This window comes from Octopus sinensis, linkage group LG11 (assembly GCF_006345805.1).
Source record: "Octopus sinensis linkage group LG11, ASM634580v1, whole genome shotgun sequence".
NCBI lineage: Eukaryota > Metazoa > Mollusca > Cephalopoda > Octopoda > Octopodidae > Octopus > Octopus sinensis.
The window spans coordinates 75362217-75376889 of NC_043007.1; the positions used below are offsets into that span (position 1 = coordinate 75362217).

At 35.6% G+C, this 14673-nt stretch overlaps 1 protein-coding gene across 1 annotated transcript; it reads right to left on the bottom strand.

The window, feature by feature from the left end:
* Positions 1-1222: 1222 nt before the first annotated feature.
* Positions 1223-14446, bottom strand: LOC118765290. Its single transcript, XM_036507008.1, has 7 exons — positions 13605-14446; positions 12278-12408; positions 10205-10266; positions 8430-8706; positions 5712-5913; positions 3904-3971; positions 1223-1649 (listed from the first exon to the last, which is right to left on the bottom strand). Exons 1-7 carry the CDS (start codon positions 14254-14256, stop codon positions 1611-1613), a joined length of 1431 nt encoding a protein of 476 aa, XP_036362901.1. The 5' UTR covers positions 14257-14446; the 3' UTR covers positions 1223-1610.
* Between the last annotated feature and the right edge of the window lie 227 nt (positions 14447-14673).

The following is a 14673-nucleotide window of genomic DNA, read 5'->3' on the forward strand; positions in this document are numbered from 1 at the left end:
TTGCAATTGTCAGCAGATCCCTGTGTGGTCCAATAGTCTGGGTCAGTCTCATCTTTACTCCGTCATTTCTCAGATGCTCTCTGTATGAATACATATGAACCAGCCATAGCATCTCATCTCCATTATTCTTTTATTTGTTTCAGTCATTTGACTGTGGCCATGTCGGAGCACCACCTTTAGTCGAGCAACTCGACTTATTCTTTGTAAGCCTAGTACCTATTCTATCGGTCTCTCTTGCCAAACCACTAAGTGAAGGGGACGTAAACACACCAGCATCAGTTGTCAAGCGATGTTGGGGGGACAAACATACACACACATACATACATACAACAGGCTTCTTTCAGGTTCTGTCTACCAAATCCACTCACAAGGCTTTTGTCGACCCGAGGCTATAGTAGAAGGCACTTGCCCAAGGTGCCATGCAGTGGGACTGAACCCGGAACCATGTGGTTGGTAAGCAAGCTACTTACCACACAGCCACTCCTACACCTTTTTTTTTTTTTCTAGTTCTGCTGTTAATATCCAAGTCTCACTGGCACATAAAAAGACGGAAATCACAAATGACCACATCAGTCTGACTTGTGCAGAGCCTAATGTTTCTATCATTCAAAATTGGCTTGAGATTTTCATAAATTACTAATTTTAAAAAATAAGCCTCTTGAAGTATTTAAAAGCAAAATATAATGTAGATTTATATAGTTTTCTCACAAACTTTAGACTTGAATTGTCTAGGATAGATAACAAATTGTTTGATGTGTACATCAATTTTGTAGTGTGATAGGAGGGAGTTTTAGTTGCTATCCTAGCAGATTGAGTAACCATGTATTGTAGAGATGGGGAATATCTTGCCCATAACCAAAATTTTGCTTATATTCAATTTTAAAGATTTCCACATATAAAACCTCTTAAAACTCATATGGCAAGAATGGTTTAAGCCTCAAGGCCAACATATTTAAGCTACATAACTTGTGCATTTGTAAAACTAATGATTCCTTATTTTCCTCACGGTGTCTGAGTACTTCAAGCCTTAGTTATCTGTTATCAATGGTTCCCTAGCCCCATTGATTTGTTAAGTACCAGTTATGTACTAAAACCGGTTCAATCGATTATATATTTCTTACAATAATTAGTTGCGTATCTGGTCAACAGAACTCAATGATTTAAAACATTAATTACACAAAATCATATTTTAATGAAAATCTGTATTTTGGAATGGAATTAATTAAACAACAAATGTTTTCTGAAGAGAGTATTTATTGGCAAGGAATCTGTCAATAACAAATTGGTAAATTCAGATATAAACACAGTTTCAAACAATATTGCAGTTTTTCATCAAATGTCTGGCAATATTTCATTCTTGTCCTTGCAAGATAATTAAATTTTACTAATTAAGCAGTGATATTTTCTTTGTTTTTGTAAAGAAAAAAAATAATATCAAAATATTCTGATTTTTAATTTGGAAAATGAACAACAAAACCAATCTTTTTATATTTCATAATGAATGGTAGTGTTTGTTTGCAGCAAAATAATAATTGGTATGTATATAGATACCATCTGATGCTTAATGTAAATAATAATCTTAAAGAAATGAGAATATTTCTGATTTCACATTAGACATCATCAAAGGATTTAACCATGGTAGAGCACATCTGTGGAATAAATAGATATCATTTAAAATCTGCAATTTACGTTTCATTCACCATATTTAGTGGCATAAAAGACAAATGTGTATATTAGACACACACCCCAATTTCAACAGTACATATTCAGGAGAAAAAAAAAAAGGTTTTAATGCATTAAAGCATGTAACATAGGTCCAACTCTGTATAGAACCTGAAGTGATTTTTTGAGACATTTGGGAGAAAAGGGAATCTTGTAAGCCATCAAATACAAGAAAGTACTTCAAAAATGTTTACAATGATTTTTTTTTTTAAATGATTATTCTGAATTATTAAACCTCACAAATAGAAATAATTCAAATTTGAAAATTATGCTTTGAAAATATAAACAGGGTTGTGTAATTAAGAAGTTGGTATTGTAACCACATGGTCCCAGGTTACGTTCCATCATGCAGTGCCATCATCATCATCATCATCGTTTAATGTCTGCTTTCCATGCTAGCATGGGTTGGACGGTTTGACTGTGGGCTGGTAAACCAGATGGCTGCACCAGGCTCCAGTCTTGATCTGGCAGAGTTTCTACAGCTGGATGCCCTTCCTAACACCAACCACTCCGAGAGTGTAGTGGGTGCTTTTACGTGCCACCAGCATGGGGCCAGTCAAGCGGTACTGGCAACGACCTCGCTCGAATGTTTTTATACATGCTAACAGCACAGGTGTCAGTAAGGTGATGCTGACAATGATCCCGCTCGAATGGTGCCTCCTACATGCTACCGGCACGGAAGCCAGTTAGCCGCTCTGGCAACGATCATGCTCGGATGGTGCTCTTAGCACCCTACTAGCATGGGACACAAGTGCCAGTAAGGCGAAGCTGGCAACGATCACACTCGAATGGTGCCTTTTATGTGCCTCTGGCACCATTGCCATGAACGGATATTATATGTTCCTGCAATATACTTATTTAAAGCCCAATAATGTAATCCCACAGTAAAGTATTTATCCAAAACAAAGCCATAGTTGCAAGAGGCTCTGTACTTCAAAAAGATTTCTTCAACTCAATAACAAATTTCTCCCCATTGAACCAGTAGCCATGTTATATAATACTGATCATCTGACCCTTATGTTGAGTCATGTGATCAAATAAGCATATACATAAATCATATGAAGCATGCAATGCAACCATATCAATGTTGTATCTTTTCCTTTCATTTTTATATTGAATTCAAATAAAAACTTTATCTGATCACTGCTGTACCAGTGTTTATTCTTGTATATGTGCATATGTGTATATGTATGTATAAAATTATTCTTTTCCTGCCGATAGAATAAGTACCAGGCTTAAAATAAAAATATAGTACTGGGGTCTATTTATTTGATTAAAATTCTTCAAGGTGGTGCCCCAGCATGGCCACAGTCTGATAACTGAAACAAGTTAAAGATAAAATGTAACGTGTATATGCAACATATTCTGTTGATCTAAAATGTTTGAAAGGTAAACTTAACCCTATTAGGATGTGAATGGTTACAGAAAACATAGTAAATATTTTTAAATACAGGTATTAACATATATTGATTAATTGAAAGAGAAGATTGATTTATGACTGGAAATTTGTTCAATAAATGGCAAAAAACATTGTCTTTTTCTTCATTCTAGAATCTACTTTTTATCCTATTTGTTTCAGTTATTGGAATGTTGTCTTGAAGGCAGCAGCTACCCAAAATACATTTTAAGCATACTGAGCCATTTCTTTCAAGTGTGAACCAGCATAACTAGTGAAGTTGTAATTGAATAGCTTGTATTGTAATCTCACCATAATATTGGAATCTTCAAGACAAATGACATCCAAGTCACTATCTTAAATAGTAGTGATCACCTGACCACCAAACAGAGTCACATGATGTAGAAAACTTATAAATCCCATGAAATATGCAACACAGTCATATCAGCGTTAGTGTTTTCTATTGTAATCTTGGGTTGAAATTTATCACAATGTTAAATTACTAATAAACATTATAATGCTATTTCAGAAACTATAAGTTATTTACTATTTGCCATGTAAAAAAAAAAAACAAAAAAAAAATACTCAGTACACTCTGTAAAGTGGTTGGCAATAGAAAGGGCATCCAGTCATAGAAACCATGCCGAAACAAACACTGGAACTTGGTGCAGTCCTCTAGTTCACCAATTCCTGTTTGAACTGTCCAATCCAAGATAGCATGGAAAACAGATGTTAAATGATGATAAAACCTTTAAAAAATTTCACATATATATCATATAACTTACCTTGCAGCTACTTTTGGAAGAATCCATATGATGGGAGCATTCTGACATATTTTCAGAAAATTCAACATCTGAAAAAAAAGAAAAACAATGACGAAATTTAAAACAGTTATCAAAAAATAGTTATACACTAACAGAAAACTTATTGTGAAACAGTATGTCTTAAAATTTGTTTTACCCAGAAAAACTTAATTCATGTCAGTTTTATACTTTGATTATCCCAGAGAAAAATGAAAAGATCTATGAAAGATTCCTAGCCAGGCACAGGCATGGCTGTGTGGTTAAGAAGCTTGCTTTGCAACCACATGGCACATGGTTCTGGGTTCAGTCCCACTGTGCAGCATAACAAGCAGGTGTCTTCTACTATAGATTTGGGTTAACCAATGCCTTGTGAGTTAATTTAGTAGACAAAAAATTAGATTGCGTATATATATACAAATATGTGTGTGTCTGTCTTTGAGTGTATGTTTGTCTTTCCCACCACATAACTGATGTTGGTTTGTTTGTATCCCCATAAAGAGACTGATAGAATAAGTACCAGACTTAAAAAGATAAGTTTTGAACTTGAATTATTCAGCTGACTCCTTCAAGGCAGTGTCCCAACAAGGCAATGCTTCAATAGCTGAAACAAGTAATAGATAAACAGTAGATTCTAGAATGAAGAAAAAGAATATTTTTTGCCATAAATCAATCTTCTCTTTCAATTAATCAACATATGTTAATACTTATTTTTATTTCAAGCCTGGTATATTCTATTGATCTCTATTTGCTGAACTACAAGGTTATGGGGATGTAAATACCAACACCAGTAGTCAAACAGTGGTGTGGGACAAACACAGAAAAAAAGATGTACGCACGCATGCACTATATGACAAGCTTTTTTCAGTTTCTGTGTGTGTGTGCGCACGCGTGTGTACATATATATCTCAGCCATTATTTTCTGCTTCTGTGAAGGTGCATGGCTCAGTGGTTAGAGCATCAAACTTACGACCGTGAGGTTGTGAGTTTGAATCCTGGACCAGGCTGCTTGTTGTGTTCTTGAGCAAGACACTTTATTTTCATATTGCTCCGGTTCACTCAGCTGTAGAAATGAGTTGCAACATCACTGGTGCCAAGCTGTATTGGCCTTTGCCTTTCTCTTGGATAACATTGGTGACGTGGAGAGGGGAGACTGGTATGCATGGATGATTGTTGGTTTTCCACAAACAACCTTGCCAGGATTTGTGTCTCGAAGAGGAACATTTTAGGTGCAATCACATGGTCATTTATGACCAAAGGGGGTCTCTCTCTCTCATATATATATATAGGTATGTGTATAGGGTTTGTCTTGACATCACATGATAGTTGTAAATGAGCACCATTGTCAAACAAGCAATGTTGTTTGTTTCCTGTCTAATATGAAAACATGTCTGGCCAAGGGGGAAATATTACCTTTCTCAGAAACGGGTAAGAATTGGAAACAGGAAGGGCATCCAGTCATAGAAAATCTACCTCAGCATACTTTAGCCAACCCATGCAAGCATAGAAAAGAAGATGTTAAAAAAGTGGTGATGATATATGTAACCATACAAATTTCTGCATAGATGCTGTCTACCATACTCTCCCTCACAAGTTATTGATCAACTTGGGGTTATAGAAGAAGAGAAGATACTTGCTCAAGGTGTATCATGCAGTGAGACTGAACCTAAACCCACATGACTGCAAAGTGAGCTCCTAAATACGCCGTCATGTCTATAACTTCTTTGTTTATAGTTTATGATATGAAGTTTTGATCTAAGAAAAAAAAATTGAAAAATGATATTGCCACTTACATTGATTTTGAGAATTTTGGCAAGTAGAAGAAAGTACTTCACCATAGCAGCCTGGAATGTAATCAGAGGTTTCTGGCCTCTGTTGAGGGAGCATTTTCATGAAAGTTTCTATAAATGGACATCGCAACATTAATTCAAATTGTGGACTGAACTGTGAAAGACAAGCTAACAGCTTGTTCACAGACATGGAACGTAGCTGGATCTAGAAAGAAAAATAAACAAAATAGGCAAGTATTTGTAGATATCTCTACTGTGTGCAGGTTCACATTGCATACAGATTTGCACAACTGATAATGTGTTTCTCCCTCAAGTATGTATTGAGTGCTTAATGTTTACACCATATATCTATTTTTTCTTTTATCTTTTCAATCATTAGACTGTAGCTATGCTGGGGCAATACCTTGAAATTTTAGTTAATGAATCGATCCTAGTACTTTTTTTTCAAAGCTGGTACTTATTGTATTGGCCTCTTTTGCCAAACTGCTAAGTAATGAGGATGCAAACACACCAACACCAGTCATCAAGCAGTGGTGGCGGGATAAATACAGACAGAAAGACACACACAAATAGACATATATACACACACACACACGCACAACTAGTTTCTTTGTGTTTCCATCTTTGAGTTTCTATCCATTGACAAGGCTTTGATTGGACCAAGGTAACACTAGATAATACATGCCCAAGGCACCATACAGTGGGAATGAACCCTAAATCATGTGGTTGGGAAGCAAGTTTTTTACCACGCAGCAATGCCTGCTTATATATATATATATATATATATATATATATATATTGTATATAAAGGTGAGAGAGTTGGTGTGTGAAAGCACATGGTTGGATGTATAAAAAATAAAAAAGAGTGAAAAAACTACAGAAGGCTTGTGTTATAAGGTTAAAGAATATATTTAAGTCATTATGTTAGAAAATGCTATAAAATTTTGCGTATAGTAACATAGGTTTCTTCAAACACTGTTACTATACAGAAAATTTTAAAACATTTTTCTAATATAACAACTTAAATATATTCTTTAAGCTTATAACACAAGCCTTCTGTAGTTTTTTCACTCTTTTTTATTTTTTATATATATATATATCTCCTGGCATTGCTTCGCTGACAAAGATTAGGAAGGATGTTTGTTGTCCATGTTATCTGCATGCTCATTCATGGCTGATAAGGCGGATGTGGGATTGATATATCCAATTGCAGTGATGACAGGGGTTTGGTTGTATAGGGTCTCAGGATGCAGCTGCATTATTTTTACATCTCTAACATTTGTCTTCAAGAGAGAAACTGTGAGAGATCTCAAAGGAGGAAACAACATTGCTGATGGTATGGCGCCAAGCGATGCAGTCAGCTGTTAGAGTGGACCACTCATGCTAATCAATGTCACAAACACTAAGGGACTGCTTCAGGCAGTCCTTGTAATACTTCCTTGCTGCCCTCCTGTTGCAGTGAGCTCACTGTACATGATGATCTTGGGTAAGAGGTGGTCTCTCATCCTGCCAATATGCCCTGCCCAACGCAGTAGTGTCTCAAGTAAATGGCTTCTAGGCTAGTGATATTTGCTCACTCAAGGACCTCACTGTTGGTGATGCAAATATTGATGAAAATATTCGAGGAGCCTGAGATGACAGCAATAGGGGACCCAAGACTCAGAGCCAAATAGGAGCATTGTGAGAATGACGGCCCTATAGATGCTGACTTTTGTGCTGATCTTAAGATGCTTGTTGTTCCACACATGCTTATACAGTCTGCCAAATGCTTTCTTTGCTTTGCAGGTCTGTGGTCAATTTCTTTGTTGATACTCGCATCTGATGAAATAGTACCTCCAAGATAAGTGAACCGCTGTACCAACTTCAGTTCTGTTTTGGCAATGGTGTTGTGGGGTGGGGCAGCAAATCGACCCCAGGACTTATTCTTTGTAAGCCTAGTGCTCATTCTATCAGTCTCTTTTGCAGAACCGCTAAGTTACAGAGACGTAAACACACCAGCATCGGTTGTTAAGCAATGTTGGAGGGACAAACACACATATATATATGTATACATATATACGATGGACTTCTTTCAGTTTCCGTCTACCAAATCCACTCACAAGGCTTTGTCGACCCAAGGCTATAGTAGAAGACACTTGCCCAAGGTGCCATGCAGTGGGACTGAACCCGGAACCTTGTGATTCATAAGCAAGCTGCTTACCACACAGCCACTCCTATGCCTTACTGAAGATTTTTTCAATAACATCTTCATCTGGTTTGTACTTAAACACTGTTATCAAGACCACAATTAATCTAGCAAGAACATATTTTCAGCATTTTCTGACAACTTATTTTTCATTAGTTGCAGCATTTATTGTTGTTGCTTCTGTTGTTGTTCTTGAAGTTGTAACTGTTGCTGGTTTTGCAACTCGAGCAAAAAGGCTAACAAATTTTCCATAATTTAATGAATTTTTTTTCTTTCATAGAATTCGCACAAAAAACTTTTGTGAGTTTCGTTAATTCCTTGTCACCTATTTATAGTGACTAACATATACCACTCGTTATGTGGGAGGCGTGTACCATTATTACTATTATCCACACAACATATACACTATTGTAAAATAAGATGTTCATGGCTGGAATACCTCTGACTATAGGTCAACTTGATGTGAACCAACTTATGACTAAACAACAACCTTTTAATTAGATACAATCAAAAACAAAAGTAATTATTTCACTCACATAATGAAAAGGTATCCGATACAATTCCCCACAAGTGAGGTCTGTTGTATGACAACGGTCATATTGAACATTTTGGACAGAACTATTTTGGTTCTTCTTACAAAAGCGGGTACCCATATGCATACGAGGAGGAACTTTTACTTGGAGACGGAATTTATCTTCTTGGCCCCATATTGCCACAATGGTGTGGAAATCAACTTCAATGATTGCTAGGTGTTTTGTATTACTGCCAGAGGAATCAGCTGTTTCTCCCACTTGGAACTCGTACACCAATTTCCTTAAATAAAACAATTATCAAAATAACAATGTCCTGAAAGTGATCTAATTAATATAAAAGAAATGTTTAACCTTTTAGCATTAAGATTACTGTCAAATGCAATGCTTATTTATTCACATTATTTTGAAATAATCATGCATTACCTGATTGTTTCAAGATTTCAATAATGGGATTGTTTATTTTTAGAATGAAGTGTAAGACACCAAATCTGGCCGATTTGAACATAAAACAGGTTGACTATTTGGGCTGGATATGGCCAGTTTAAATGCTGAAGGATTAATGAAATAATCCATTAATAAAATTCAGTACAAGATTAGCAATGAATTTAGCATGCAAATAGGTGTCCAACAAGGATCAGTTTTCAGACTCCTCCTGTTTATAGAAGTTTTTTCAGACTATATCAGAAGAGCTAAGGCCAGCTCATTCACAGGAACCTCTCTATACAGTTGATCTGCTTTTCATTTCTGAATCTGTTGAAGAATTAGAGAAGAAAATTCTAAATGTGGAAGCAAAGCCTAGAATCAAAAGATTCTTACAGCAAACCAGTGGCATAGCTAGAAAGTACGTTGCCCAGAGTAGATATTGAGTTTGCTGTCCCAGCCCCACACACACATTACATGCTTCCTATTACAGGCCTATACAGAAAGACTGCAGACTTCCCCACACCAACTTCTTAGCTATGCAACTTCAGTAAACCTAGCAATAACAAAAGTTTTAGTTGGCAGAAAAGAAGACAAAACTGTCGCCACCTGGAAAGTGGCTCTGCACACTATGCGGAAAAGGAATAGGCAGGAATTCCATGTAGTGTAGCCAATGTAAGCAATTGTTTCCAGGGGTATCAGACAAACTGATAGAGAAGAAAAACTTTGTAAGGTAGCCAGGGTACAGAAGATATTTACAAACCAAGAAGCTTTAGTTCGTTCTCTATGATCTTCCATAAACTGAATGACTCAATTAAGAATGGCATTTTTGTAGGTTGAAATAAAAAAGTAATGTGATATATCTAACAGCACAATGCCATGTCTGTGTGAAGACCTAATATTTTTTAGTCAGTTGCAGAGTATTTTAAACATTCAAGTAATGCACTTATGACCTTTCAGTTTTATATAAATTCACTAAACTCAGACATTATCAAGGTTAAGAAGATCTAAAATAACATTTCCCCTATAAAAATAAAATATTAAATGTAAATTATCTATGTTGCCTTATATTTAGTTTAGTCTGGATGTATACAACCTTAGTTTTTTTTTTTTTTTTTTACTTTAAACATAGCTGCAGTTCATAACTTATTTACAATGTGTCACATATAAGATAAAGAGAAGCAGAAAATAGAGAGAAAAACTGAGTAAGATAACAGAGTAGGGGGTGGAGGAAAGGAGAAATGTAGATGGATATGTAAGATGGTGAGAAAAGGAAGGTGGTAGAGAATGGAATGGTAGGGGGAAGGAATATGTAAAAGATTTCACAAGAATAAAATATAACAAATATAAAAACTTACTTTCTGCTAAAAATTACTTTTAATTTTGCTATTCTTTTGAAATTACCATCTTTGCAAAAATACTAAAGAAATATTGAATCAAAAATGTAAAATTAATAAATTTAATAAAGTAACAAATTCAATGTACAAAATTCCTAAATTTTAATATTTGGCTAATTAGTTCTGTAAAATTATAACAACAAAATTATTAAATCATCAAATTAAAATGTCATTATATTTAAAGAAAAAAGCATGAATATGATATGTTTTTAAAAGATGTGAATGAATTAGAAGTGGTTCTACTGATCACAATAATTCAACATAAAAATTTTTTACAGTGACACCAAATAGACAGATATTGGGATTTTAGAGCCCTGAAATTAAAGTAGTAAAGTGTATGTAAATAAACGGTTTATAAGTAAATGGCCAAGTCATATAAGACCTAAAAATAAGATGGTGTTTGGTAGTGAGCATAGCGAGGAATTTGGTGAACAAGTAGGCATTCAAGAATACTAAGCAGTCATCTTCTGTTTGTTCCTTTCCAAGATGAATTGAACAAGAGTTTCAGTGAAAGAACCATCATAACTTGTGGTAATGATTTAATTCACATTGTACAATCTACAGTTGTGTAAATTTAGTACAAATAGGATAAAATCTAAAAGCTTTGCAAAGTAACTTGATTAAAGACTAAGGAACAATTTAGTAATTTGTTTCAGTCACTGGTCTACAGCCATGCCGGAGCACTGCCTTGAAGGGCTTTAGCTGAACAAGTCAATCCACAGTACTTATGATTTTTGAAGTCTGGCACTTATTGGTCTTTTTTTTTTCTGAATTACTAACCTAATGGGGCATCAAGAAACCAACACCAGTTGTCAAGTAGTGGTTTGTGGTGACAAACAAACAACACACACACACACACATCATCATCATCATCATTTAACGTCCACTTTCCATGCTAGCATGGGTTGGATGATTTGACTGAGGACTGGCGAAACAGATGGCTGCACCAGGCTCCAATCTGATCTGGCAGAATTTCTACAGCTGGATGCCCTTCCTAACACCAACCACACACATGTATACATATTTATATGACAGACTTCTTTCAGTTTCTGTCTACCAAATGTACTCACAAGGTTTTAGTTGGCACAGGGCTATGGTAGAAGACACTTGTCAAACATGCTGTCCAATGTGACCAAACCTGAAAATATGTGATTGCAAAGCAAACTTCTTGACTACACAGCCAAAGCTACACCTATGTCAATTAACACTAAACAATGTCAGAATTAAGAACATTCTGTCTGACAGATGAGATAATGAAGGAAATGGAAAGAGGTGTGTTGCAGACACACCCACTTGATGCCAACATGGAAAATTAGAGCAGTATGTTGGTGATATGTCTTACTCCATCGGTTGCAATGACAAGGGTCCCAGCTGATCCGATCAATGGAACAGCCTGCTTGTGAAATTAACATGCATGTGCTGAGCACTCCACAGACACATGTACCCTCATAATGTAGTTCTCAGGGAGATTCCACATGACACAGAGTGTGACAAGGCTGGCCTTTTGAAATACAGGTACTACGCATTTTTGCCAGCTGAGTAGACTGAAGCAACATGAAATAAAGTAATGCTGGGAATTGATCTTGTGTTCATGAGCTGAATACCCTAACCACTAAGCCACACACTTTCACTTGGTGATATGTAATAAATAAGATATCAAATAGATCAATTCTTGAAGTTAAATAATATCACACTATGGATATTATTGGTTCAAGTCCTAGGACGCATGAGATCAGTTACCAAGTTTTCATTGTGTATATGTGACCAAGACCACAACATTCCCCACTAAATGGAATGCCAATTCATTCGCAGAGTTACTTATTTACAGCTGAGTGGATTTGAGCAATGTGAAATAAAGTGTTTTGCTCAAAAACATAATACATCACCTGGATGAGGAATTGAAACCACAATCTTGTGATTGTGAGTGCAATACCCTTAACTATTAGACCATGTCTTTACATATCAAACTATGGGTGTCTTTATTTCACAGGAATATAAACTCTATTGGAATAAAATTTACGATTTACAACTTACCTTAAAGTTTCTGATTTGTAAAAAGGTGAAATCAAAATGCTTTGGTCGAGGGATCTTCTTTTCACAAAGATGTTTAGATTTCATAAACTTTTGATAATCTGATGTAGGTTGGTAGATTTTTACAGAAACATCTTAAGAAAGAAATTAGAAGGAATGTAATAAATGAATTAATTTAAAACAGAGTAAAAATATAAATACATTGCTCCTTTAAAATTGCTGTAATTTTTTTAGAATAAAGCATCACCAATTCTTGTTTATGCTTTGTTTTGTCACACAGCAACAGAAAAGCCTGAGACTGTCCAGGAAAACAGAATGACCTTTCCAATTAGACCATGCTATTTATTAACATTCAGCAAATGCATAAAATCTAAATTCATTCCAAGCATGATTTTTACTTCATCATCGTTCTAATGACCACTTTTCCGTGCTTGCATGGGTCAGGCAAAATTTTCTAAGATTTTCTACATTCAGTTCTCACAGATGACTGGAAACAAATGACACCATGACACTCGCTTATAACCATCATGCAATGCCAGGACAAAGACACACACGCGCGCGTGCATATACCTACATACACACACACACACACACACAATGGGCTTCTTTCGGTATTCATCTACCAAATCCACCCACAAGGCTTTGAGCAGCCCAAGGCCCACAATAGAAAACACATGCCCAAGGTACTATGTAGTAAAGCTGAAGCCAAAATTATGAGGAAGGGAAATGAATTACTCAATCACACAGCCACATCTGCACCTATTTTTATTTGTATTTCATATATGGATATGTAAAAGGCACCTGGTACACTCTGTGACATAGTTGGTGTTAGGAAGGGCATCTAGCAGTAAAAACCAGGCCAAAACAGACTGGAGCCTGGTGCAGCTCTCTGGCTTACCAGTTCTAGCCAAGTTGCCTAACCCATGTCAGCACGTAAAATGGACACTCAATGATGAGGATACAACTATATCATATTCAGCTTGATTGTTATGATTTTCTTTAACCCTTGCATGTGCACAGATGTGACTTTTTACGTGCCATGCAACCATTGTCATATAAGACTTTATAAAATACAAAACAGATCAAGAAATGAAATGATAGTGAGACATCAGCACATCACTGGATTTAAGTAATAAAAGCTTATACAACATGTTTACCACTCACCTGGTCATCATAGTAGGGACCAGTGACAAGCAGTTCAAGATGAGTGCTAGTATTATGACTGCAAGTTGTATGTCAGAGAAATCTTTCTCTAGAAGAGCTGTATATATGTGTGTGTGAGTACACACACAAACACACATGCACGCATACACACAGTGTCTATACTTACTTGAAAGAGAACCAAAATCTTCAAAAGTCTGCATAGGACGCAGTCTCTCCGGGTTATTCTTGGGATTTGAAAATTCATAATCAAATGATAATGTCTCTGGTGGTGTTGGGTCTATTGAATTTATTCCTGAAGATAACTCATTTCTGTTGTTCACTTCATCGAAATTTTTTGAATTTGCTTTGAATAAATTTTCTTCACACAATTCTGACTGATTATTTCTAATAAATTGTACTGGAAATGATTCTTGAGCATTGAAATGGTTGTAATTTGAAGCAGATTTCAAACCAGTCATCATTCTTCCATCAGAAAATGCTTCTTTATTTAATGTATTTTCTTGAATTGTCTCACAAGTTTCTAATAATTCTCGAACTGTCCAACTTCGTAAATCTTTCTCACTACAAAGAAATTTGGCATTTCGTGCTTTGATTGAGACTGGAACCCTTTCAGGAATTTTTTCCAGAGTATTTTTCTTAGAGATATTTCTTGCTGAATATGGCAAGTATCTGCTGGGTTTAAAAACCACTCCATCATGAAAAGATCTCAGATTCTCAGAAGAATTGGTAAGACTAACTGTATGCATTAAAGGAGGTATAGTAAGAACACCTTTAGAATTAATGGCTGTAGGAGTTTTACTTGATGGTAATGGTACCATTTTATCACAAGGACATTTATGAAGACATTTATTCAAATTCTGATATTGACCATTTCCAGAGTGTAAGCTTTCTTTGCCAATAATGTCACTTTTTTCATTAGTCTCTTTATTTGATGTATTAAACAAAGATACATAATTAAAATAGTTCGCATTAATATCTAATGAGCCAATATTATCATCATTTACTAGATTAGAACCATAACAACCATTTACTTTTAGAGAACTTTCAGCATTGTTACATGAACTTGATGATGGTATATCTACATCAGATTTCATAGAGAATAATTTTGGTGTACAAGAAGACACATTCTTTGATGACAGATCTTCAAAATTCAAATGACATCCTTCTGCTTGACAATCAGACTTAGAATAATTTACCGCCACCTCACAATCTTCTGCAGGACACATGCCTGACAT

Excerpts from the sequence above, each read along its gene's own strand:
- LOC118765290 (XM_036507008.1), bottom strand. The coding sequence starts at position 14,256 with ATGGTACCATTACCATCAAGTAAAACTCCTACAGCCATTAATTCTAAA. Across the intron at positions 8,707-10,204 it reads AAAGTAATTTTTAGCAGAAA|GAAATTGGTGTACGAGTTCC; the intron begins GTAAGTTTTTAT and ends GTTTTATTTAAG. Across the intron at positions 3,972-5,711 it reads CCAAAATTCTCAAAATCAAT|ATGTTGAATTTTCTGAAAAT; the intron begins GTAAGTGGCAAT and ends CTTTTTTTTCAG.